The sequence below is a fragment of the Nycticebus coucang genome, chromosome 6 (genome assembly GCF_027406575.1).
Source record: "Nycticebus coucang isolate mNycCou1 chromosome 6, mNycCou1.pri, whole genome shotgun sequence".
Taxonomy (NCBI): Eukaryota; Metazoa; Chordata; class Mammalia; order Primates; family Lorisidae; genus Nycticebus; species Nycticebus coucang.
Genome location: NC_069785.1, coordinates 43459832 through 43485855, shown reverse-complemented (window position 1 = coordinate 43485855; position 26024 = coordinate 43459832). Strand labels below are relative to the sequence as shown.

Sequence of the window (26024 nt, the reverse complement as noted above, 5' to 3'; positions counted from 1 at the left end):
TCCCTCTACCCACCTCCCCCCTCCCTCCCCTCCCTTTCCCCCTGGCTATTTTTGGAGATGGGGTTTCACTCCTGCTCAGGCTGGTCTTAAACTCATGCGATCCACCTACCCTGGCCTCCCAGAGTGCTAGGATTACAGGTGTGAGAGCCAATGTGCACAGCCCATCCTGCTGCTTTTTTTTTTTTTTTTGAAGAAGAGTCTTACTTTGTCACCCTTGGTAAAGTGCCATGACATCATACTTCATAGCAACCTCAAACTCTGGGGCTTCAAGCAATTCTCTTGTCTCAGCCTCCCAAGTAGCTGGGACTACAGGCACCCACAACAGTGCCTGGCTATTTTTAGAGACAGGGTCTTGCTCTCGCTCAGGCTGGTATCGAACCTATGAGCTCAGGTAATCCACCCGCCTTGGCTGCCCAAGTGCTGGGATTACAGGTATGAGCCACCTCACCCGGCACCCATCCTGCTGCTTTTTAAATGCAGACTTGTTATGTGAAAGACAGACATGGAGGAATGTACCTGGAGTCCCAGCTACTTGGGAGGCTGAGGTAAGAGGATCACTTGAGGCTGGGACTTTGAGACTGCAGTGCACTCTGATCACACCTTTGAATAGTCACTGCGTTTTACCATGGTCAACATAGAAAGACCTCATTTTTTTTTTTAAGAGCTCATTTTTTAAAAAAGACCCAACAAAAAAAGAGAAGTGCTAAAGAGTTAAACAGTGCAGATACTGGTGAAATCATAAGGTATATCCAGAGATTAATAAAACTACAAAATGGAGATGGCATGTAGCAGTTTTGTATTAACTTCAGGTGATTATCATAAAGCCATCTTTCACATAAACAGACACATAAAGGCACACACACAACTGGGTACCCATAGTTCAATAGTTAGAGCACTGGGGCTGGTGGGTCAGGACCTGCTAAACAAAACAAAACACCCAACAAAAGAGAGAAGTCACCTTTAAAAAAAAAAAAAAAGGCACAAACACACTCTCCATCAAAACAGAAGTTTACACTCTGGACAAAAGAGGACTAAATGATCTCCTACCTGAGATTCCTGAATCTGTGTCAGCTTTTTCTTTTCCTGCTCCTCTTCTTGCTTTTTCTTTTTTTCTTTCTTTTCTTTCTTTTTGGCTGTTTTTAGTTTTTTCTTGATTTCAAATCTATTGAAAAGATATTTGCTTGGTTATTAAGTAGCAATGAAGGATAAGCAAGGGACTAATTCCCATTAGATAAGAGAAAGAAAATAAGTAGAAGAAAGGAGTTAAGGGTGGCTCCCGTGGCTCAGTGGGTAGGGTGCTGGCCCCAAATACCAAGGGTGGCAGGTTTGAGCCCGGCCCCAGCCAAACAGCAACAAAAACATAGCCAAGCATTGTGGCGGGCGCCTGTAGTCCCAGCTACTTGGGAGGCTGAGGCAAGAGAATTACCGAAGCCCAGGACCTGGAGGTTACTATAAGCTGTGATGCCACAGCACTCTACTGAGGGCGATAAAGTGAGACTCTGTCTCTTAAAAAAAAAAAAAGAAAGGAGTTCATAAACATTTTGGATACTTCTTCTTTTTTTTTTTTTGCAGTTTTTGGCCGGGGCTGGGTTTGAACCCTCCACCTCCAGCATATGGGGCCAGCGCCCTACTCCTTTGAGCCACAGGCACCGCCCTTCTCTTTTTTTTTTTTTTCATTTTATCACCCTCGGTAGAGTGCTGTAGTGTCACAGCTCACAGCAACCTCCAACTCCTGGTCTTAGGCAATTCTCTTGCCTCAGCCTCCTGAGTAGCTGGGACTATAGGCACCTACCACAATGTCCAGCGATTTCTTTTTGTTGCAGTTTGGCCGGGGCTGGGTTTGAACCCACCACCCTCGGTATAAAAGGCAGGCGCCCTACTCACTGAGCCACAGGTGCTGTCCTCTTTTTTTTGATAGAGTCTCACTGAGTTACCCTTAGTAGAGTCAGTAGAGTGCCAAGGCATCACAGTTCACAGCAATCTCAAACTCTTGGGCTTAAGTGATTCTCTTACTTTAGCCTTCCAAGTAGCTGGGACTACAGGCACACACCACAACACTTGGCTACTTTTTTTTGTTGCAGTTGTCATTGTTTACCTGGCCTGGGCCAGGTTCGAACCCGCCAGCCTGGGTGTATGTGGCCGGCACCCTACCCACTGAGCAACGGGTGCCACCAACACTTTGGATTCTTGTAAAAAGTCCAATGTACCTTATTAGTATGTCACAAATACTGAATTGTATATATAACAAAAGTACTTGAAAGCATTAAGTTGGAATAGACTTAAAATGAGAAAATATTCAGGATAATGCCGTACTCATCATTAGATTTTTGGTAACAGATATATACATACTTTTCTTTTCTTTTTTTTTTCTTTTTTTTTGCTGCTTTTGGCTGGGGCTGGGTTTGAACCCACCACCTCCAGCATATGGGGCCGGCGCCCTACACCTTTGAGCCACAGGCACCACCCATGATAACATCTTTTTAAACCTGGATTGCTTGAGCTCACGAGCTTGAGACGAGCCTAAGCAAAAGTGAGACCCCATCTCTACTAATAGGAGGAAAAAAAAAAATTGAAGCAAGAGAATCACTTGAGCCCAGGAGGTTGCTGTGAGCTATGTATGATGCCATGGCACTCTACCAGGCAACAGCTTGAGACTCAGTCTCAAAAAAAAAGAAAGAAAGAAAAGAAATACGTGGGCTCGGCACCTGTAACTCAGAGAGTAGGGCGCCAGCCACATATACTGAGGCTGGTGGGTTCGAGCCTGGGCTGGGCCTGCTAAACAAAAATGACAACTGCAACCAAAAAATACCTGGGCATTGTGGCAGGTGCCTGTACTCTTAGCTACTCGGGAGGCTGAGGCAAGAGAATTGCTTAAGACCAAGAGTTTGAGATTGCTGAGAGCTGTGACACCCTGAGCGACACACTGAGACTCTGTCTTAAAAAAAAAAAAAAAATTCAGGAGGCGCCTGTGGCTCAGTGAGTAGGGCGCTGACCCCATATACTGAGGGTGGCGGGTTCAAACCAAACTGCAACAAAAAAATTAGCCCCGTGATGTGGTGGGCTCCTGTAGTCCCAGCTACTTGGGAGGCTGAGGCAAGAGAATTGCCTAAGCCCAAGAGCTGGAGGTTACTGTGAGCTGTGACGCCATAGCACTCTACTGAGGGTGATAAAGTGAGACTCTGTCTCTAAAAGAAAAAAAAAATTAAACAATGTGTTATACCAATTCTTCAAAAACTCTTCTAAAAAAACAGAAGTGGAAACACTTCTCAGCTCATTTCAGGAGGCTATTATTAGTATGTTACTAAAACAAGACAAAGATATCACAAGATCAGAAAAGTACTGACCAGTATCATTTATGAATAAAGACATTAGAATTGGCTCAGCGCGTATGGTACAGTGGCTATGGTGCCAGCCACATACACCGAGGGTGGTGGGTTTGAACCTGGACCAGGCGAGCTAAACAATGACAACTGCAATATCTGGGCACTGTGGCAGGTGCCTGTAGTCCCAGCTACTTGGGAGGTGGAGGCAAGAGAACTGCTTAAGTTGAAGAGTTCAAGGTTGCTATAAGCACGGCACTCTACTGAGGGTGACATAGTGAGACTCTGTCTAAAAAAAAAAAAAAAGGGGGTGGCGGCGCCTGTGGCTCAGTGAGTAGGGCAACGGCCCCATATGCCGAGGGTGGCAGGTTCAAACCCAGCCCCGGCCAAACTGCAACAACAACAACAAAAAAAATAGCCGGGCGTGGGTGGTGCCTGTGGCTCAGCGGGTAGGGTGCCGGTCCCATATGCCAGAGGTGGTGGGTTCAAACCCAGCCCCGGCCAAAAAAAAAAAAAAAAATAGCCGGGCGTGGTGGCAGGCACCTGTAGTCCCAGCTGCTCGGGAGGCTGAGGCAAGAGAATCGTGTAAGCCCAAGAGTTAGAGGTTGCTGTGAGCCGTGTGACGCCACGGCACTCTACCCGAGGGCGGTACAGTGAGACTCTGTCTCTACAAAAAAAAAGAGAGAGAGAGACAGAGAGAGCAAGATTGAGAGATTAGAACATACAAGATTGGCTCGGCCCCTGTAGTTCAGCAGCTAGGACGTCCACCTTATACACTGGGGCTGGTGAGTTCAAATCTGGCCCAGGCCTGCTAAACAACGACAACTGCAACCAAAAATAGCTGGGTGTTGTGGCAGGCACCTGTATTCCCAGTTACTTGGGAGGCTGAGGCAAGAGAATTGCTTAAACCCAAGAGTTTGAGGTTGTTGTGACCTATGCCAGGGCACACCACTGAGGGCAACAAAGTGAGACGCTGTCTCAAAGAACAAAAAGATCTTATCTGTACAAAAAAATAGAAAAATCCGCTGGATGTGGTGGCATGCACCTGTATTCCAACTTACTAGAGGGGTTGGGGGAGAAGGACCCCAAGAGCTCAGGAGTTTGAGGCTACGTGAGCTACGATGACACCACTGCATTCAAGCCTGGACAACAGAGCAAGACCCTGTCTCCAAAACAAACAAGCAAGCAAACAAGCCAACCCCAATGGAAATGGCATACAGATAAGCATACTTGGATCAATGGTATGGAATTAAGAGTCTACAAATAAAACCATGTATCAATAGCCAACTTATTTTTGAAGGAGTGGCAAGACCATTCCTTCAATGAGGGAAGAATAGCTTTTTAACATGTAGGCTGAGACATTTTTTGTGTATGTATGTGAGCCATAGTCTCACTTTGTCACACGCCAGAGTGCTGTAGCGTCATAGTTCACAGTAATCCACTTGCCTGGGTCTCTCAGAGGGCTAGGATTATAGGCGTGACCCTCTGTGCCTGGCCCATAGGCTGAGAAGTTTGAATATACAAAGAATGAAGTCGGAACCCTAGCTCATGCCACGTACAAAAATTATCTTCAGAAAACTGCAAAAAAAAAAAAAAAAATGTAGTGTATGAAACTAGCGTATGGTAAAAAAAAAAAAAAAAAAAATTATCTTCAGGCTAGGTATGGTGGCTCACTCTTGCAATCCTAGCACTCTGGGAGGCCTAGATGGGTGGACTGCCTTGAGTTCACAGATTTGAGACTAGCCTGAGTAAGATCAAGAACCTGTTTCTAAAAATATCCAGGCGTTGTAGCAGGTGCCTGTAGTCCCAGCTACTTGAGAGGCTGAGGCAAGAAAATCACTTGAGCCCAAGAGTTAGAGGTGGCTGTGAGCTATGACGCCAGAGGACTCTACTGAGGGTGACAAAGTGAAATTCTGTCTCAAAAAAAAAAACAAAAAAAGGCTCAGTGCCTGTGGCTGAAGCGGCTAAGGCGCCAGCCACATACACCTGAGCTGGCAGGTTCGAATCCAGCCTGGGCCCGCCAAACAATAATGACGGCTGCAACCAAAAATAGCCAGGCGTTGTGGCGGGCGCCTGTAGTCCCAGCAACTTGGGAGGCGGAGGCAGGAGAATCGCGTGAGCCCAGGAGTTGGAGGTTGCTGTGAGCTGTGATGCCACAGCACTCTACCCAGGGTGACAGCTTAAGGCTCTGTCCCCCTCAAAAAAAAAAACAACTCCAAATATATCAACAACCTAAATATAAGAGCTAAACTATCATTAAAATGTTGCATTAAATCTAACACTGCCCAAAGAGTGAAAATATAACCTACCGAATGGGAGAACATATTTGCAAGTCATACATGTGATAAGGGTTTAGTGTCTAGAATATACAAGGAAGTTTTGGCCAGGTACAGTGATTCAGGTCTATAAGCATGAGGGGGCCAAGGTGGGAGGACTGCTTGATGCCAGGAGTTTTAGATTAGAGGGGAGTTGGGGCGGGGAATAAAAGACTGACCTGGGAAACATGGTGAGCCTTCTATCTCTACAAAAAATTAAAAATTAGCTGGGCATGATATGCACCTGTAGTTCCAGCTACTTAGAAGGCTGAGGCAAGAGGATTGTCTGAGACCAAGAGCATGCAGTTAGCAATGATCACACCACTGGACTCCAACCTGGGTGGCAGAGTGAGATCTTATCTCTAAGTATAAAAAAAAATTTTTTCTTTTTTTTGAGACAGATTCTCACTTTGTTGCTCCTGGTAGAATGCCACGGTGTCATAGCTCACAGCAACCTCAAACACTTGGGCTTAAGTGATTCTCTTGCTCACCCTCCCAAGTAGTTGGGACTACAGGTGCCTGTCACAAGGCCTGGCTATTTTTAGAGATGGAGTCTCACTCTAGCTCAGGCTGGTCTCAAACTGGTGAGCTCAGGTGATCTGCCCACCTTGGCCTCCTGAAAAAAAAATTTTTTTTTAAATAAAAACAGACTGGTTGTGGTGGTTCACACCTATAATCCTAGCACTTTGGGAGGCCAATGCAGGACTGCTTAAGGTCAGGAGTTTGAGATCAGCCTGAGCAAGAATGAGACATTGTCACTAGAAAAAATTGAAAATATTAGTTAGGTGTGGTGCACCGAGAATGTAGTCACAGCTACTCAAGATGCTGAGGTGGGAGGATTGCTTGAGTCTAGGACAGCAGTTCTCAATCTGTGGGTTGCGATCCCTTTGTAACAATGAAAATACATCCTGCATATCAGATATTTACATTACAATTAATAACAGTAGCAAAATTACAGTTATAAAGTAGCAAAACAAAATTTTATGGTTGGGAGTCAGCTCAACATGAGGAACTGTATTCATGAGGAACTATATATTAAAGGGTCGAGGCATTAGAAAGGTAGGCGGCGCCTGTGGCTCAAGGAGTAGGGCGTCGGTCCCGTATGCTGGAGGTGGCGGGTTCAAACCCAGCCCCAGCCAAGAAAGGTTGAGGTTGCAGTGCTGAGTCACTGCATTCCAGCCTATGCGCTAGAGCAAAACACTACCTCTAAAACAAATGAATACATAAATATTTTTGTAGTTTTTGGCCAAAGCCGGGTTTGAACCTGCCACCTCTGGTATGTGGGGCCAGCACCCTACTCCTTGAGCCACAAGGCACCGCCCCTAAACTTTTCTACAAGTTGAGAAAAACACTCATTCATTACTCTTGTTCTACTTTATGATTTTTGTGATAGGGCCCTCCTGGGCTTTATATGACAAACTCTTGTTATGCTTGCTACAGTTCAGAAATAAACATGTTAAAAGTCACCCCGAACCATCTATCAACTCCAGGAGCATTTCTTTTTTCTTTTTGAGACAGAGTCTCACTTTGTTGCCCAGGCTACAGTGCCAGGGCATTAGCCTCTCTCACAGCAACCCGAAACACCTGGGTTCAAGCAATCCTTCTGCCTCAGACTCCTGAATAGCTGGAACTATAGGCACCCACCACAACAACTGGCTAATTTTTCTATTTTAAGTAGAGACAGGGTCTCACTCTTGCTCAGGCTGTTTGAACTCCTGAGCTTAGACAGTCCTCCTACCTAGGACTCCCAGAGTGCTAGCATTGCAGGCTTGAGCCATCTCGCCTAGCTTCAATATAGTTTCTTTCTTTCTTTTCTTTTTTTTTTTTAAACATAGTCTCACTATGTCGCCCTGGGTATAGTGCTGTAGTGTCACAGCTCGCAGCAAACTGCAACTCTTGGGCTTAAGTGATTCTCTTGCCTCAGTCTCCCAAGTAGCTGGGACTATAAGGGCCCACCACAATGCCCAGCTATTTTTTTTTTTTGCGGTTTTTGGCCGGGGCTACGTTGGAATCTGCCACCTCTGGCATATGGGGCCAGCGCCCTACTCCTTTGGGCTACAGCCACCGCCAGGTCCGGCTATTTTTTGGTTGCAGTTGTTTAGCTGGCCCAGGTGGGGCTCAAACCTGCCACCCTCGGTGCATGTGGCTGGCACCATAAGCACTGTGCTATGGGTGCTGAACCTCAACATAGTTTCTTAAGTGTTGTTTGTACCAAAACAGGTAACCTTAGGAGCACTCACACTCAAAACAAAGGTCTACTGGTTCTTGCTAAGTGAAAGCCAAACATTCTTGTGTAGGATAACTCCTGACAATATCATCTCCAGAAGGGACAAGGATCCTAGATGAAATGGCAAGAACTGCTGCCAAGAAAAATGCTTCCATTTTTCTGTTGTGATGGTAGGTAGGAAGAACTCTAGTTCTGAGGACTATTTCATTTCCTTAGACAAAAAGTCAAGTTTATTTATATATATATATATATATTTTTTTTTTTTTGTAGAGACAGAGTCCCACCTTATCACCCTTGGTAGAGTGCCGTGGCATCACACAGCTCACAGCAACCTTCAAACTCTTGGGCTTAGGCGATTCTCTTGACTCAGACTCCCAAGTAGTTGGGACTACAGGCGCCCGCCACAACGCCCGGCTATTTTTTTGTTGCAGTTTGGCCGGGGCTGGGTTTGAACCCACTACCCTTGGCATACGGGGCCGGTGCCCTACCCGCTGAGCCACAGGCACTGCCCTATTTATATTTATTTATTTATTTTTTGAGACAGAGCCTCAAGCTGTCACCCTGGGTAGAGTGCCGTGGCATCCACAGCTCACCTCCAACTCCTGGGTTCAAACGATTCTCCTGTCTCCGCCTCCCAAGTAGCTGGGACTACAGGCACCTGCCACAACGCCCGGCTACTTTTTGGTTGCAGCGTCATTGTTGTTTGGCAGGCCCGGGCTGGATTTGAACATCCCAGCTCAGGTGTATGTGGCTGGCGTCTTAGCCGCTTGAGCCACAGGTGCCAAGCCTCCAGTTTATTTTTACCTTGAAATTCTGTTAGAAAATAAAAAAGAACTTTCTTTTTATTTTTTTGTGAGAGGGAGTCATATTCCATTGCCCCAGGCTACAGTGCTATGGAGTTATCCTATCTCACAGCAACCTCAAACTCCTGGGTACAAACGATCCTCCAGCCTCAGCCTCCCAAGTAGCTGGGACTACAGGTGTCTTCCACAATACCTAACTAGTTTTTCTATCTTCAGTAAAAACAGGGGTCCTGCTCTTGCTCAGACTGGCCTTGAACACCTGAGCACAAGTGATCTTCCTTATCTCAGCCTCCCAGAGTCCTAGGAATACAAGCATGAGCCACTATGCCCAGCCAAGGAAGAACTTTTGCTCTTTAAAGTATAGTACAAGTTCAGAACTGAAGTAGCTTCTGAATCTGAAAAAGCAATTTACCATTTGAGGTTTTCTTTTTTTTTTTTTGAGACAGAGTGTCATCCTTGGTAGAGTGCTGTGACATCACAGCTCACAGCAACCTCAAACTCTTGGGCTTAAGCGTGCTCTTGCCTCAGTCTCCCAAGGAGCTGGGACTACAGGCACCCACCTCAATGCCTGGCTATTTTTTGGTTGCAGTTGTTTAGCTGCCCCAGGCCGGGTTCGAACCTGCCACCCTCAGTATATGAGACTGGCGCCATAACCACTGTGCTATGGGCACTGAGCCACCATTTGAGTTTTTAAAAAATATAAAAACTGGGGCCAGGCGTGGTGGCTCACACCTGTAGTCCTAGCACTCTGGGAGGCCTAAGTGAGTGGACTCCTTGAGCTCAGGAGTTAAGAGACCAGTCTGAACAAGAGCAAGAACCCATCTCTAAAAATAGTCAGGTGTTGTGCTGGTGCCTGTAGTCCCAGCTACTCAGGAGGCAAGAGGATCGCTTGAGCCCAGGAGTTTGAGGTTGCTGAGAGCTATGAAGACTCTATTGTACTCTATGCAGGGCCACAAAGTAAGACTCTGTCTCCAAAAAGAAAAAAAAAAACACATGATGTCTTACGAACAAAACCTTATGAATAATGCACACTTGTAAAGTCAATGGTGCTGAGTAAACAACAAAAGTGATCTTAAAGTTTACTAAATACATCATTTGCATCTCATCAAGTTAACAATCACATTGCCAAATGCCAGTCTCCATAAACAGGTGATGTAAAGAAGAGGGGAAATACAATACAAGACATGAACAGGAAAGGTAGGGTAGTTACAACTTTACCTTCTTTTCAGCACCTCCCTCTTCTCTATTCGATTGAAAAGTTCTTGCTCTCTCTCTTTCTCTGTCATCTGTTCTAGACGGGCCCTGTCTTCCTCATCTCCCATGAGATCCTCTCCATAGCCATCATGAAACTCTTCATCTTCTGAGGAGGAGTCTGAATCTGAACTGGAAGAGGAGCTGTTGCTGTCAGAATCTGACACTTCACCTGCAACAAAAGCCCAAACAAAAGATTATACTATTCTGCAGAAGACTGAGAATACAGATGACCCCGCAGTGTTGATTATGATATCAACATCCTTGTCTCTCCCAGGTAAAGTGGCACATAACAACCTCAACTCCCTTGACAGCAGACCTTGGTCTGCCTGCCGTAAATGCAAGGACAGATTAGGAAAATTTAGGCTGGAATAAGAAACCAGCTTGTTACTTTTTATTTTATTCCTTGTTGGGGGGAGGTTTTCACTGTATCACCCAGGCTGGTATTGAACTTCTGGATTCAATTGATCCTCCCACCTCAGTCTTCTAAGTAGCTAGGACTACAGACTCATGCCCACATTATTCTAGCTTATTCTTTTTAATTCAAATTTTATATTAAAAAAAACACAACATTTCAGACCTATAGAAAAACGTTCTAAGAACAGTTTGATCCCCATACATCCTTTACTTAAGATTCACTCATTGTTTTTTTTTTTTTTTTGTAGAGACAGAGTCTCACTTTATCACCCTCGGTAGAGTGCCGTGGCATCACACAGCTCACAGCAACCTCCAGCTCTTGGGCTTATGTGATTCTCTTGCCTCAGCCTCCCGAGCAGCTGGGACTACAGGCGCCCGCCACAACGCCCGGCTATTTTTTGGTTGCAGTTTGGCCGGGGCTGGGCTTGAACCCACCACCCTCGGCATATGGGGCCGGCGCCCTACTCACTGAGCCACAGGCACCGCCCAGATTCACCCATTGTTAACACTGCCAACTTACTTTCTATTTCTGTCACATATAAAAAATAATATATACGTTTTTATTTTTTATGTTGCCAAACTAAAAATTGTAGAGATCATGACTCTTTTCCCCTAAATATTTCTACTAAAGGGGACAGTCTTTTTTTTTTTTTTTTTTGTAGAGACAGAGTCTCACTTTATGGCCCTCAGTAGAGTGCCGTGGCCTCACACAGCTCACAGCAACCTCCAACTCCTGGGCTCAAGCGATTCTCTTGCCTCAGCCTCCCGAGTAGCTGGGACTACAGGCGCCCGCCACAATGCCCGGCTATTTTTTGGCAGGGGCCGGGTTTGAACCCGCCACCCTTGGTATATGGGGCCGGTGCCTTACCGACTGAGCCACAGGCACCGCCCTAAAGGGGACAGTCTTAAATAACCAATTATACAATCTAGTTTAGGAAATTTAACACTGATATAATACCATGAACTATTCAGTTGGCTGGGTGCGGTGGCTCACACCTGTAATCCTAGCACTCTGGGAGGCCGAGGAGGGTGGATTGCTTGACCTCAGGAGTTAGAGACTAGCCTGGGCAAGAGCAAGACCCTGTCTCTACTAAAAAACAGAAAAAATAGCCAGGCATGGTGGTACAGGTGGTATAGGGCCAGTTACTCAGTAGGCTAAGGCAGAAGGATTGTTAAATCTGAAGAGTTTGAGGTTGCTATGAGCTATGATGATGCCATGGCACTCTAGCCTGGGCAACAAAGTCAGACTGTCTTAGAGAAAAAAAAAGAAATAAGAGGGACTTTATCTAAAAAATGCAATCAGTGTAACCTAATCTTTGTACTCTCAATGAATCCCAAACAATTATTAAAAAAAGAAAAAAAAGGAAAAAAAAATTTAAGTTTATTATTCTAGTTCTGAAAAAAGTTCTCTTTCCAAACTAGTCTTAATAGAAAATTGTGGGACGAGCTTCCAAAAAAGAACATTTTTTCCTGAGTTTTAAATCTGGTTCAAGGATTTCTCCCCTTATCTAGAGCATGTATAACCAAGAAAAAGGAGAAGAGCTGGGCGCAGGGGCTCATGTCTGTAATTGCAGCACTCTGGGAGGCCGAGGTGGGTGGATTGCCTGAGCTCAGGGGTTCAAGACCAGTCTGAACCAGAGTGAGACTTCATCTTTAAAGAATAGCTGGGCAATGTGGTGGGCGCCTATAGTCCCAGCCATTTGGGAGACTGAGACAAGAGAATCATTTCAACCCAAGAGTTTTGGGTTGCTGTGAGCTAAGATACCATAACTGAGGGTGACCAAGTGAGACCTGTCTAAGAAAAAGAAAAAGGAGAAGGCGCTCAGGATAAAGTGAGTTGAGAGTAATGCAGGGATTCCTCATGGGTTCCATGAATGGTTTTCAAGGGTCTCACCAACCCTCGGATTGCACGCAGCTTTCTTGCTTCATACATATCCTTAAAGAATTCATGAACATTGGAAAATTAAAGACCATGTCTTAAAAGGCAGACGTCATGCTATAATGCAGGCACCTTTACTCCCCTCTTCTGCCTCTGCATCTTCAACCTGACATTAGTGAAAGCCCCCAGGTCCGGGCGCCTTGGCTCACCTTCCTCAGGGGCTGAGCTCTCAGCTGAACTGTCTTTGTCTGAACTGCCTGAGGAGGCAGTTTTGTTGGCCTGTTTCTTCATCGTTCCTTTCTTCTCTATTTTTCTGGCTTTTCCTTTCTTCTTATTTTTATTGCTCCCAAATGTCCACTATAAGGAGAAAAGAAAAAGGAAAACTGAAATAGGAATAGGGACTTTAGTGGGAAAATCTGGAAGATTCAAGAGTTAAGAGTCTCTGATATTCATTTTTGAACACAAAACAAATACTCTTTTCTTCTTTTTTTGAGACAGAGCCTCAAGCTGTTGCCCTTGGTAGAATGCCATGGCATCACAGCTCACACCAACCTCCAACTCCTGGGCTCTAGTGATTCTCCTGCCTAAGCCTCCCAAGTAGCTGGGACTACAGGCGCCCATCACAACCCCTGGCCATTTTTTGGTTGCAGCTGTCACTGTTGTTTGGCAGGCCAGGCTGGATTCGAACCCGCCAGCTCAGATGTATGTGGCTGGCGCCTTAGCCGCTTGAGCCATAGGCGCTGAGCCAAAAACAAATACTCTTTATATGAAAAAAGATAAGAGATTTCTGATAACTTGATTAAAACTTCATAACTTCTGGTTTGGAATTTCTTACAGAGTAGAAAATTTACATAATAAGAATAAAATTTAATTTTTCTTTTAAGTGATGGCATCTTACTATGTTGCCTAGATTGGCCTTGAACCCCAGGGCTCAAATGATCCTTTTGCCTTAGGCTTTTGAATAGCTGGAACTATAAGCATGAGCCATTGCTCCCAGTTCATATATTTTTTATTGCTAAAAGAAATATAAAGATATCAACTTTACAGCAAGTAAGCTGAGTTAACTAAAATAAGAAAAAACAGATTCTAATGTTTTCAATGGCAGAGAGGATTGGTGCTAAGGATTGGTGTGTCTAGGATTCAGTACACAGAGAATGGTTTAGTTATGAAATAATCCTCAGAAAGGCAGTGAATGAAGCTTATGCCTAAGAGAAAACTGTAGAAAGCACAAGTAGAAAGGATAAAGGCCACTCTTTGGCATGGATAGCAGCACTGGGACCAATTCCAAGGAGACACAAAGTAAAGCAGAACATTAAATACATGTGTGTATATCTTTTTCAAAAATCTGTACACATTACACTATAACATCATGTTTAAATTGGATCATAAACAGGAGATCCTACATGTCTAAACATAAGGAAACTACAATATGTTTCATCAGTCAAATACACAGTTAACTACTCCAAGGCCAAAACACCATCTTCACCAAGTACTTTAATTTTACAGCTGAAAGATCACACAATTGCTTTAAAAATTCAAAGAATAGGCTTGGCACCTGTAGCTCAAGCAGCTAAGGTGTCAGCCACATACACCAGAGCTGGCAGGTTCGAATTCAGCCAGGGCCCGCCAAACAGCAATGACAACTACAACCAAAAAATTGCTGGGGCACTGTGATGGCCACCTGTAGTAGTCCCAGCTACTTGGGAGGCTTAGGCAAGAGAATCACTTAAGCCCAAGAATTGGAGGTTGCTGTGAGCTGTGACGCTATAGCACTCTACCCAGGGCGACAGACAGCTTGAGACTGTCTCAAAAAAAAAAAAAAAAATCGGCAGTGCCTGTGGCTCAAAGGAATAGGGTGCTGGCCCTATATGCCGAAGGTGATGGGTTCAAACTCAGCCCTTGCCAAAAACTGCAAAAAAAAAAAAAAAAACAAAGAATATGCAGTTATTATTAAAGCATGCCTTTTTTTTTTTTTAAAGTCAGAGGAATTTTATTATAGCAAATACTTTCACGGCATTTAAAGAACTATTTTATTTCTTTATAAAGGGTTTAAAACTGAAACTAAGCCAGCTGAGAAATCTTTATTTTAAAAAGAAAAAAAAAAATCAAACCACCAAAAATCAAAACCACCATTACATTTCATATAATAGCAAAATATAAAAAATAGAAGCCAAGTGATAGAATTGAAAAAATCACCAGTGGATTTAAGAAACTTTGATTCTTACCCATCTGACTGTGAATTGTCCTTTTTGTCTTTCCATTATTAAATGTACAGGCATGATAATAATGCATTTTAACCTAAAATAACTTATTTTAACCTACTAAGTCCCTGCAAGACTTATTAGGTTAAAAGCAATTACTTTCAAATACTTGATAAATACTTTAACACAAATATTATACTTTTTTTGTTGTGCTTCAGTGAAGGTGTCCTTGTTTTTTAAAACTGTTTCAAATGTTTATCTAGAAATGATAGTTTTCTTTCAAAGTCATACTCCCAGCTTATCACAATAGTTATGATTAAGAAAAACAATACTACATACTAAAATTTTCCTACCTGAGGAAAAGAGAACTGTAGCACAATTGGTAAAGCTCCTAAACTTGGTTCGGTCAAGTTATGGATTGTCCAACTGACATATTTTGTTACTCCAGCACTTTTCAAGCATCATTTTGAAATCATATTCTATATCAGGCTGAGATATATTAAATTTTATATAAATAGGAAATTTCTGTAAACATTTGCAGTTCTAGCTGTTTCTTTGAATAGGTTTCCCCCCTAAGAGAGCTGCTCCAGTGAAAAATTATTTCTCATATATCTTGTCCAAAGCAAAAAACCTCAATGTTTTTCTGTGAAAAGACAGAAATATTCAAGTAATGTAAAAGCTTTCTGTAATCAAGGGATTGCCCACCTATTACAAGCATATAATTGCTCCCAAAAGATTCCTGATGAATTAAATATCTTCTCCAGTTACTCATAGCTCATCAGATGTACTGTTAACCTTTGCTAATTCACATTCTTCTCTGGTGCGACAATTCTGAAGGATATCTTTGCAGTAGTTCTTCAGGTCCTCATACAATGAAATAGTTTCTTGTGAGTGAGCCACGGGTAACACCTTTTCGTTTAATAACAACTGCACTCTGAATTTTTCTTTAGGAGTCTTAGCATTTTCACAATGGTAAAGCACAAATATTAGGTTTGAGGCATAAGGTACAATGTGACCACTTTGGAACTTCCAATGCATTTGTTCCTTGTAATTGTAAGCTGTTTGGGGATCCTTATCTTTGAAGTAGCCCATGAGAGAAAGCAGTGGAAGAAGGGTCTCTGCATGACCAAATTGGAGGATGACTGGAGAAGAAACTGGCTGAGACCGTGGTTTCTGTTCAACTGCTTTGTCCAAGTGTTGAAAGATATTCTGAAACAGGGTACACCTGGATCAACTATTAATAGTATAGCCATATCCTCTTTGCCAATACTGTTTCAGTCATTTAAATATTCTAACACCTTTGCATCATCTATGTCAAAAACATCACACCAAGGAGATTTAATACTTTTAATTGCCAGGTCAAATGAGCAGGTAAAAAAAGCTACCTGAATTAAATTTGCATTTAAATCATTTACTGGTACTTGCAAAGTAGCTGCAACATTTTTTTTTTTTTTAATTTTTTAATTTTTATTTTTAATTTCAGTGTGCTTGTTCATGTTTGTTTGAAGTACTCCTTTTCTGGTGATTTTCTTCCTTCTCTTGCGGTGCTGGCTGTTTTTGATGTTGTTGGTAGAGACGGGGTCTTACTCTGGCTGACTGCTGCTCATATGGATTTTGAACCTCCGAGCTCAGGCAATCCACCCGCCTTGGCCTCCCACAGCGCTGGGACTACAGGCGTGAGCCACCATGCCCGGCCAGCTGCAACATTTTTTAAAATATTCTGCATTTCTGGTCCAGTTTTGAAGGCTTCCACATGATAAAGAGCTGTAGCATTCCTTTCCACTTCATGTAAAAACTTCTCACAGTGATCAAAGAATCTCATTAGTTTATCATTAATCCTTGGAGGTTCACACTCCATATCTTTGACATTGGGCGGCAGCAACCCAGGATGGTAGTGCTGCCACAGCCCCTGCAGGAAGGCGGCGCCGCTATCCACGCAGCAGTGCTTGGAGCTAGTGATGAGCTGCAGGCGGCCAAAGTTCTTCCTGCTGAAGAGGGTCGGGAAGAGCGAAGCAGACGCACCGCGAGCTGTCGCATCCTGCCGGCCCTTCTCCACTAGCTGCCCGTCCATCCACTCCGCGTACCACAAAGGCCAGTCGGCCAGCGGGGCGCCCAGGTCGCGGCCGCCAGCGTTCCCGGCCCTGTCATCCCTGGGCCTGCGAGCCTGCAGTAGTCTGTGCAGCTTCCTCAGCTTGCGGATCTGTTTGGCCGTAGGGTAGCGGGTGCCGTGCCGAATGAGGGCGACCAGCTGCACCGGGGTGCAGGCCCCCTCCAGCAGCGCCGGGGTCCGCCACAGCATCTCGGGGCCCAACAGCAGCCCGGGGTTGACATCCTCATAGCGAGTCTTGGTGCCGAAGTAAGGGCTGAGAACCGAAGCCACCGAGTCCCCTGGCTCTGGGAGAGAGCATCCGGCAAGCTACGAGAGCAGAGCCGCAGCCAGGGCCGCGGCGGGTGCTACTGAAGCCCCGAGGAGGCGGCGGCCAAAGCATGTCTTCTTTGATACTTTAACTTGTCAATTCAGAATGATTTTAGAGGCTAGTAATCCCAGCACTTTGGGAGGCTGAAACAAGACTGCGAGAGCTCAGGAGCTTGAGACCAGCTTGAGCAAGAGTGAAATCCCCTATCTACAAAAAATAGAAAAATTAGCCGGGTGTGGTGGTGCGCACCTATAGTCCCAGCTACCCAGGAGGTTAAGGCAGGAGGGTCCCTTGAGCCCAAAAGTTTGAGGTTACTACAGTGTGCTATGAAGACACCACTGCTCCCTAGTGAGATCAACAGAATGAGATTTTTTTTCAAAAACAAAAAAAATTTTTTTGGGCGGCGCCTGTGGCTCAAGGAGTAGGGCGCCGGTCCCATATGCCGAAGGTGGCAGGTTCAAACCTAGCCCTGGCCAAAAACCAAAAAAAAATTTTTTTTAGGTGAAAAATACTTTACTTGGAAACTTTATGTACTATGAAGGATTATCTTCATCTTTCTATTATTATAGACTGAATATTAAATCTGGTATGAACATGAAATTTCTACATCTAATATTTAACAAAAGCATAAAATCTTTGCTCCTTTTATAATAGGATGGTAAGTTAACATCCCACCTGACAAGAGCTAAGATCAGAAGTAGTATTTTTTTTGGGGGGGGGGTAGAATAGAGGGGTAGTTTTAAACAGGTTTCCATCTTAGAAATTTCCCATGAATTTCCTTTTTTTTTTTTGGAGACAGAGTTTCACTATGTTGCCCAAGGGATCACAGCTTACAGCAACCTCCAAATCTTTGGACTTAAGGGATTCTGTTGCCTCAGCCTCCCAAGTAGCTGGGACTACAGGCACCTGCCACAACGCCCAGCCAATTTTTTTTTTTTTTGGTAGAGACAGAGTTTCACTTTTATTGCCCATAGACTGCCGTGGCATCACACAGCTCACAGCAACCTCTAGCTCCTGGGCTTAAGCGATTTTCTTGCCTCAGCCTCCCGAGTAGCTGGAACTACAGGTGCCCGCCACAATGCCTGGCTATTTTTTTTTTTTTTTTTTTTTGTAGAGGCAGAGTCTCACTTTATTGCCCTCAGTAGAGTGCCGTGGCGTCACAGGACTCACAGCAACCTCCAGCTCTTGAGCTTACGTGATTCTCTTGCCTCAGCCTCCGGAGCAGCTGGAACTACAGGCGCCCGCCACAAAGCCCGGCTATTTTTTTGTTGCAGTTTGGCCGGGGCTGGCTTTGAACCTGCCACCCTCGGCATACGGGACCGGCACCCTACTCACTGAGCCACAGGCGCTGCCCTGCCTGGCTATTTTTTTGTTGCAGTTTTGCCAGGGCTGGGTTTGAACCCACCACCCTCGGTCTATGGGGCCAGGGCCCTGCCCACTGAACCACAGGCACTCCCCATCCAGCTATTTTTTGTTGCAGCTGTCATTGTTGTTTAACTGGCCTGAGTCGGGTTCGAACCCACCAAATTCGGTGTATGTGGCTGGCGCCATAACCACTATGCTATGAGCACTGAGCTACCCATGAATTATTCTTAAGAACCACAGTCTGCTGGTTGGTGAACCTTGATACAACTATGAAAGGATGCCTATTTTTTTTGTTGTAGTTGTCCGTTGTTTGGCAGGCCCAGGCTGGGTTTGAACCTGCTAGCCCCAGTGTATGTGGATGGTACCCTAGGGGCTAAGCAACAGGCACAGAGCCTGGTTTTACATTTTATATTTGCTAGTTATTTTAATTGCCACTTTATTTTTGTTCTCAAGAGCTAGGTAGAGGCTGGGCTTGGTGGCTCACGCCTGTAATCCCAGTACTCTGGGACGCTGAGGCAGGAAGATCACCTGAGCTCATGAGTTTGAGACCAGCCTGAGCTACAGCAAGACCTCACCTCTAAAATAGTCCAGCATTGTGGTGGGTGCCTGTAATCTCAGCTACTTGGGAGTCTGAAGCAATAGAATCTCAGTTGAGCCCAAAAGTTTGAGGTTGCTGTGAGCTATAACGCCATGGCACTCTACCGGGGATGACAAGGTGAGGCTCTGTCTCAAAAAAACCCAAAAAACAAACAAACAAACAAAAAAAAACAACAAAAAAAAACCAAGAAGTAGGTAGAAGGCACAAGTGAAAATAAAACAGCCACATGTTCTAGTGTGATATATTAAAGTGAACGAATGATGATTTCTTTTTTTAAGTTAACTTACTTGTTTTCTTTTTTGAGACAGTGTCTCCCTATGTCACCATCAGTAGAGTGCCATGGCATCATAGCTCATAGCAACCTCAAATTCTTGGGCTTACTCAATTCTCTTGCCTCAGCCTCCCAAGTAGCTAGGACTACAGGCGCCAGCCACAATGCCTGGCTATTTTTTATTATAGTTGTCATTGCTGTTTACCTGGTCCCAGGCCGGGTTTGAACACACCAGCCTCGGTATACGTGGCTGGCGCTATAACCACTGTGCTATAGGTGCTGAGTCTCAATTTCTTAGTTAACGAAGGTAAAATATATCAACTTTCTGTGGTGACAATACAATAAATAGCACAAATATACACATAATAGATGCAAAATATTTGCTTTTTGAAAATAGGCATGACTGGGGCGGCGCCTGTGGCTCAGTGAGTAGGGCGCCGGCCCCATATGCCAAGGGTGGCGGGTTCAAACCCAGCCCCAGCCAAACTGCAACAACAACAACAAAAAAATAGCTGTGCATTGTGGCGGGCGCCTGTAGTCCCAGCTGCTCAGGAGGCTAAGGCAAGAGAATCGTGTAAACCCAAGAGTTAGAGGTTGCTGTGAGCTGTGTGATGCCACGGCACTCTACCGAGGGTGGTACAGTGAGACTCTGTCTCTACAAAAAAAAAAAAAAAAAGAAAGAAAGAAAATAGGCATGACTGGCTGGCTGGGCATGGTGGCTGACTCCTATAATCCTAGTACTCTGGGAGCCTGACACAGGTGTACTGCCCTAAGCTAAGAGGTTCAAGACCAGCCTGAGCCAGAATGAGAACCTGTCTCTACAAAAAAAAGAAAAAGAAAAAAAAAAAAGCCAGGCGTTATGGTGGGCACCTACAGTCACAGCTACTTGGGAGGCTGAGCCAAGAGAATCGCTTCAGTGCAAGAGTTAGAGGTTGCTGTGAGCTATGACCATGGCACTCTACCAAGGGCCAGAAAGTTGGACTCTGTCTCAATAAAAAAAGTAATAAAGAAAAAAAAAGAAAAAGAAAATAGCCATGATCCCTCTTTCCTAACATGGCATCTTGGCCCTTTGTCCTTCTACCCAATGGGACTAAGAGTATAAAGGGTGAGCTATCAGGATCACATGTGTGTCACAGTGGCTAGGTACATTTTTGCCTACAGATTTCCATTTCTCTCATATGGAATAGAGCCAAGTTCTGGATTACCCGAGGGGGGGAGAAATGTTTATGATAGCAAAATGAAAAATGACCTAAATGTGAAGTTACACAGGTAAATTAACTCAGCAGGTGCTAAGAAGCAACCTGACTTACATGGCTTGGCACCTGTGGCTCAAGCGGCTAAGGTGCCAGCCACACACACCTGAGCTGGTGGGTTCAAATCCAGCCCGGGCCCATCAAACAACAATGATGGCTGCAAACAAAAAACAGTCGGCATTGTGGTGGGTGCCTGTATTCCCAGCTACTTGGGAGGCGGAGGCAGGTGATGCCACGGCACTCTACCCACGGTGACAGCGTGAGGCTCTGTCTCAAAAAAATAAAAAAGGAAGCAACTTGACTTCCTTATTCTTTTGCCCTCCATCTGCTTTAATCTGCCTCATCTTGAGCTTAGCAACTTGCTGCTCATTTATAGCCTATAATGTTTATCCTGTCTGAGGGAGGAAAAAATGACAAGGTAAAAATAGAAGAAAATAAAAATACTTTGATTTAAAAGGGGCTTTCCTGGCTATACTTGAATGTGAGAAAGGATCCTCACTTTTTTCTTCCTACAATTCTCAAAGGAAATGAGATGACAAAGCCGCCTCGCCAACCATGGGGCTGACTCCATCAGGTCTGTCACACCAAAGGCAAACAACCAACAACAATATATGACAAGGTTTTGGGAGAATTATAATAATGTGGGTGACTTTACTTTTAAAACTTAAATTTCTTTCTTTTCTTTTTTTTTGAGACAGAGTTTGACTATGTCACCCTCGGTAGAGTGCTGTGGTGTCACAGCTCAATCAATCTTAAACTCTTGGGCTGAAGCGATTCTCTTGCCACAGCCTCCCGAGTAGCTGGAACTACTTGCATCCACCACAATGCCCAGCTATTTTTTTTTGTTGCAGTTGTCATTGTTGTTTAGCAGGCCTGGGCCTGGTTCAAACCTGCCAGCCTCAGTGTATGTGGCCAGCGCTCTAACCTGAGTTGTGGGCGCCAAGCCGAAAACTAAAATTTCTTATAAATACCTCTTTCAATACTGAGAAGCTGGATTGCAGCAGCTTGTATATTTACTCTCTACAAAATTATTTTATTCTTAAATAACCTTTAAAATCTGGTTTTAAAATTTAAAGAGCCAGGGTCTTGTTCTGTCACCCAGGCTAGAGTAAAACAGATATGATCATAACTCACTGCATCCTTGAACTTCTGGGTTGAAACAATCTTCCTACCTTAGCCTCCCAAGTAGCTGTGACTACAGGTGTAGACCACCACACCCAGCTAGTTTTTTAAAATTTTTTTGTAGAGATAGGGTTTCACTATGTTGCCCATGTTGGTCTTCAACTCCTATCCTCAAATGATTTTCATGCCTTGGTCTTTTAAACTGCCATGATTACAGGTATGAGCCACTGCACCAGGCTAAGGAAGGTATTTTTTTCTTTTTTTTTTTTTTTAAGACAGAGTCTTACTTTGTTGCCCTTGGTAGAGTGCTGTGGCATCATAGCTCATAGCAACCTCAAACTCTTGGGGCTCGAGTGATCCTATTGCCTCAGCCTCCCAAGCAGTTGGGACTATAGGCACCCGCCACAACACTTGGCTATTTTTTAGCAATAGGGTCTTACTCTTGCTTAGGCTGGTCTTGAACTCCTGAGATAAGGCGATCCACCTGCCTTGGCCTCCCAAGTACTAGGATTATAGGCATAAGCTACTTCGGCCTTTGAGAAAAGTATTTAAAAAAAAAAAAATCATCCATTATTTCCACCATCCAAAGACAATCACTTTAAATTTGGGAAACAGTCTCATGATTATTCCTATTTAATTCGGGAGAAAGACTCTGGGTCCCAGAAATCTCCCAAAGATTTTTTCCTAGAGATCACATTTTTAATATTTTACATTTACTCCTATAAACTAGAGATTCCTGAATGATTTTGGTCTAAGGACATATTTAAGACATTTTTTTAAAAAAGGACATTTGCCCAGTATCTCTTCTCCTAAGAATAAGGAGTCTAATAAACCACAAAGGAGATGGTCAAGACTTGTGGCAGACAGAAATGATATAGAAATATCTTAATCCCGCCATTAGCCCAGAGATTGCTTACCTATCCCTCCAAAAGTCTTATTCTCTTGACTCTGAGACAGAGGGAAAATGAATTCTTTCATTGACAGAGTGTAGTAGTAGATGGAGTCTAATGAATAAAAGACAGAATTAAAGAGACGTTCTTATGCTTTCTCCATCCAGAAGGGAGTAGAGCAGTGACTCTCAACCTTCCTAATGCCACAATGTATTTTCATTGTTAAAAAGGGGCTGCGACCCATAGATTCAGAACCGCTGGAGTAGAGGAAATGATCTGACATTTCTTAATTTGTTTTGGAAACTATGGCTCTACTGAAAAACAAGCTCTGTTGTTACCCTAAAATGCACCAAATGTAAGGTAAAAATAAGAAAATTAGTGCCTGCTGGTCTGCATCTGAACTCTGTGTAGAGGCCATAGCAGCCCCCCCCCCCCAATGACACCTGCTCAAAAACCACCTGAGAAAAGGGAAGGATCCCATTGTCAGTATTGCTTTCCTAAACATATATGTGCGTGAGCCCCACACAGCTCCAGAAGTCTTATGTAAATATGCAGTGAATAAAACCTAAAACAGACTGGATGTGAGATGTTTGCTTATCTAATAAGTTAAAGAGATTAGCAATTTGGCTATCACTAATGTAACAGATACGCTAATGGGCAGCAATTCTGTAATGATACAAGGAAGGTGAGTGCCATATAACCCTGTGCTATCCTGAGTGCATGTAGAATGTTATAACTACATCTTCATTCTGGGAAGCAGTTGTCCTTCCTAGGACAGGAAGGAACACAGGGATGGGGAGTGATTGCTTTGGACTTGGGTGGCATTCAGATGCTGAGTACTGTGAGCATCCTGGAGGTAGAAAAAAATCAAAGAAACTTCAAGTTTTGTTTTGTTTTGGAGACAGAGCCTCAAGCTGTCGCCCTGGATAAAGTGTGCTATGGCATCACAGCTCACAGCAACCTCCAACTCCTGGGCTCAAGTGATTCTCCTGCCTCTGCCTGCCAAGTAGCTGGGACCACAGGGGCCTGCCACAATGCCCGGCTATTTTTTGGTTGCAGCCAGCCATCATTGTTGTTTGGTGGGCCCAGGCTGGATTCGAACCTGCCAGCTCAGGTGTATGTATGTGGCTGCCGCCTTAGCCACTTGAGCCACAAGCGCTGAGGTGTTTTGTTTTGTTTTTTAAAAGACAGAGTCTCACTTTATTGCCCTCGGTAGAGTGCTGTCGCATCATAGCTCACAGCAACCTCCAACTCCTGGCCTTAGGCGATTCTCTTGCCTCAGTCTCCTTTCCTGAGTAGCTGGGACTACAGATGCCTGCCACAAAGCCCGCCTATTTTTGTTGCAGTTTGGCTGGGGCTGGATTCGAACCCACCACCCACGGTATATGGGGCTGGCTCCCTACCCGCTGAGCCACAGGTGCCACCCGAAACTTCAAGATTTGAGAAAGAAAATTATCTCTAATGAGCAAGGAATACCCAAATTCCTAAGTTTTATCTAATAAATTAAAGAGATTAGCAAATTTGACTCTCACTAATGTAACAGATACTCTAATGGGCAGCAATTCCAGAGACCCAAACCCAAAGTAGAAACTGTTCTAGTCCAGTTACGCTGAATTGAGCTTACAAGTGAAATAAAATACTTTGACTTAAGTAGGGTTAAAGAATAATAACTGAGCTAGTGACAAACTACACTGGGATTAGGACTCAAAAGAAGTGGGATATAGCCCAAGCCTTTAACCTGTTCCCTCATATGTGAAGTAGGAATAATAACTGTCTTGACCACCTATCAGGGTAGTGTGAGACTAAAAGGAGACAAAATAAGAAAAGTTTATCACATGTTAGAAACTATGAAGTTCTGCATAAATGCAAAGTACTATTTTAGAAAAAGGAAATCAAAACATTCATGAGCCTTTGCTTTCCTATCTGTGGAGTGTGTCCAGATGATCTTTAAGATTCCTAGCATTGTAGGATTCCCTACGAACTGAATGATATACCAAATCAAAGCAATTGTCAGAAGGGTTCTGTACTCATATTTCTAGATACTCAGAGTGGCCAAAAGAGGTTATGTCTGAGAGAGCATAATTCCTGATGTAGGTGTTTTTTGGTGAACATAGAAAAGAGTCAGAGGGCTGGGCAAGGTGGCTCATGCCTGTAATCCTAACATTCTGGGAGGCCGAGGAGAATGGATTGCCTGAGCTCACAAGTTCAAGACTAGCCTGAGCAAAAGTGAGACCCCCTCATCTCTACTAAAAATAGAAAAACTGGGCGGCGCCTGTGGCTCAGTGAGCAGGGCGCCGGCCCCATATGCCGAGGGTGGCGGGTTCAAACCCAGCCCCAGCCAAACTGCAACAAAAAAATAGCTGGGCGTTGTGGCGGGCGCCTGTAGTCCCAGCTGCTCGGGAGGCTGAGGCAGGAGAATCGCCTAAGCCCAGGAGTTGGAGGTTGCTGTGAGCTGTGTGATGCCACGGCACTCTACCGAGGGCAATAAAGTGAAACTCTGTCTCTACAAAAAAAAAAAAAAAAAAAAAATAGAAAAACTGAGGCAAGAGGATCATTTGAGCCCAAGAGTTAGAGGTTGCTGTGAGCTATGATGCCATGGCACTCTATCCAGGGGCACAGCTTGAGACTCTGTCTCAAAAAAAATTTCTGGCTCGGCGCTCATTGCTCACTGAGTAGGGTGCCAACCACATGCACCAAGGCTGGCAGATTCGAGCCTGGTCTGGGCCTGCTAAACAACAATGACAACTGCAACCAAAAAATAGCCAGGCGTTGCAGTCAGCGCCTATAGTCCCAGCTACTTGGGAGGCTGAGGCAAGAGAATCAAGCCTAAGAATTGGAGGTTGCTGTGAGCTGTGATGCCATTGCACTCTACCGAGGGTGACATAGTGAGACTCTATCTCAAAAAAAAAAAAAAAAAAAAAAAGATTTAAGCAAATGGTCCATGAAATCACTTTGTTATTCCAAATATAATTCTTGTCATGAGATTTTAATGGTGTCTAGATAAATAAGGTGCTATTGTATGGATGTCTACATAGTTAAGAACCAGTAAGATTGGGCTCAGTGCCTGTAGCTCAGTGGCTAGGGCACCAGCCACATACAGCAGAGCTGGCAGGTTCGAATCCAGCCCGTGACTGCCAAACAACAATGACAACTACAATCAAAAAAAAAAGTGGCCAGGTGTTGTGGCGGGCACCGGCAGTCCCAGCTACTTGGGAGGCTGAGGCAAGAGAATTGCTTCAGCTCAACAGTTGGCAGTTGCTGTGAGCTGTGACACTACAGCACTCTACCCAGGGTGACAGCTTGAGACTCTGTCTCAAAAAAACAAAAACAAACAAAAAAAACTTTGTAAAAATAAAGCTCATGAGCAATCCAAATAGCTGTCACTAAATTCAAGTACTTAAGCAAGGTATTCCAACCTAAACTCCACAGAAGACCCTGTGTTTCTTGACCCCAAAGCAGATCGGACATGGGAAGCTGGAAGTAGAGCAGATTATCAAGAGACAGGACAATGGTCACTTTTTACGTACAATAATGGAGAAAAAAGAAAAGCTGTAAAAAGCAGTAGCACTTAGCTCAGTATTTTGTTTTGTTTTCTTTTTTTTTTTTTTTTTGACACAGTCTCACTTAGTCACGATGGGTAGAATGCCGTGCCCATGTGGCATCATCATAGCTCACAGCAACCTCAAACTCCTGGT

The 26024-nt window shown here is 44.3% G+C and overlaps 1 protein-coding gene and 1 pseudogene across 1 annotated transcript in view; both read right to left on the bottom strand.

Moving 5' to 3' along the window:
* Window positions 1-26024, bottom strand: part of RTF1 (RTF1 homolog, Paf1/RNA polymerase II complex component) — a 76120-nt gene that overhangs the window by 25671 nt on the left and 24425 nt on the right. The window contains exons 3-5 of the mRNA XM_053595869.1: window positions 12422-12569; window positions 9884-10088; window positions 1048-1162 (exon numbers count right to left, since the gene is read on the bottom strand). Of these exons, the coding sequence (XP_053451844.1) occupies window positions 1048-1162; window positions 9884-10088; window positions 12422-12569 (468 nt within the window). The remainder of the gene's footprint in view (window positions 1-1047; window positions 1163-9883; window positions 10089-12421; window positions 12570-26024) is intronic.
* Window positions 14713-21589, bottom strand: LOC128587659 (multiple inositol polyphosphate phosphatase 1-like; annotated as a pseudogene).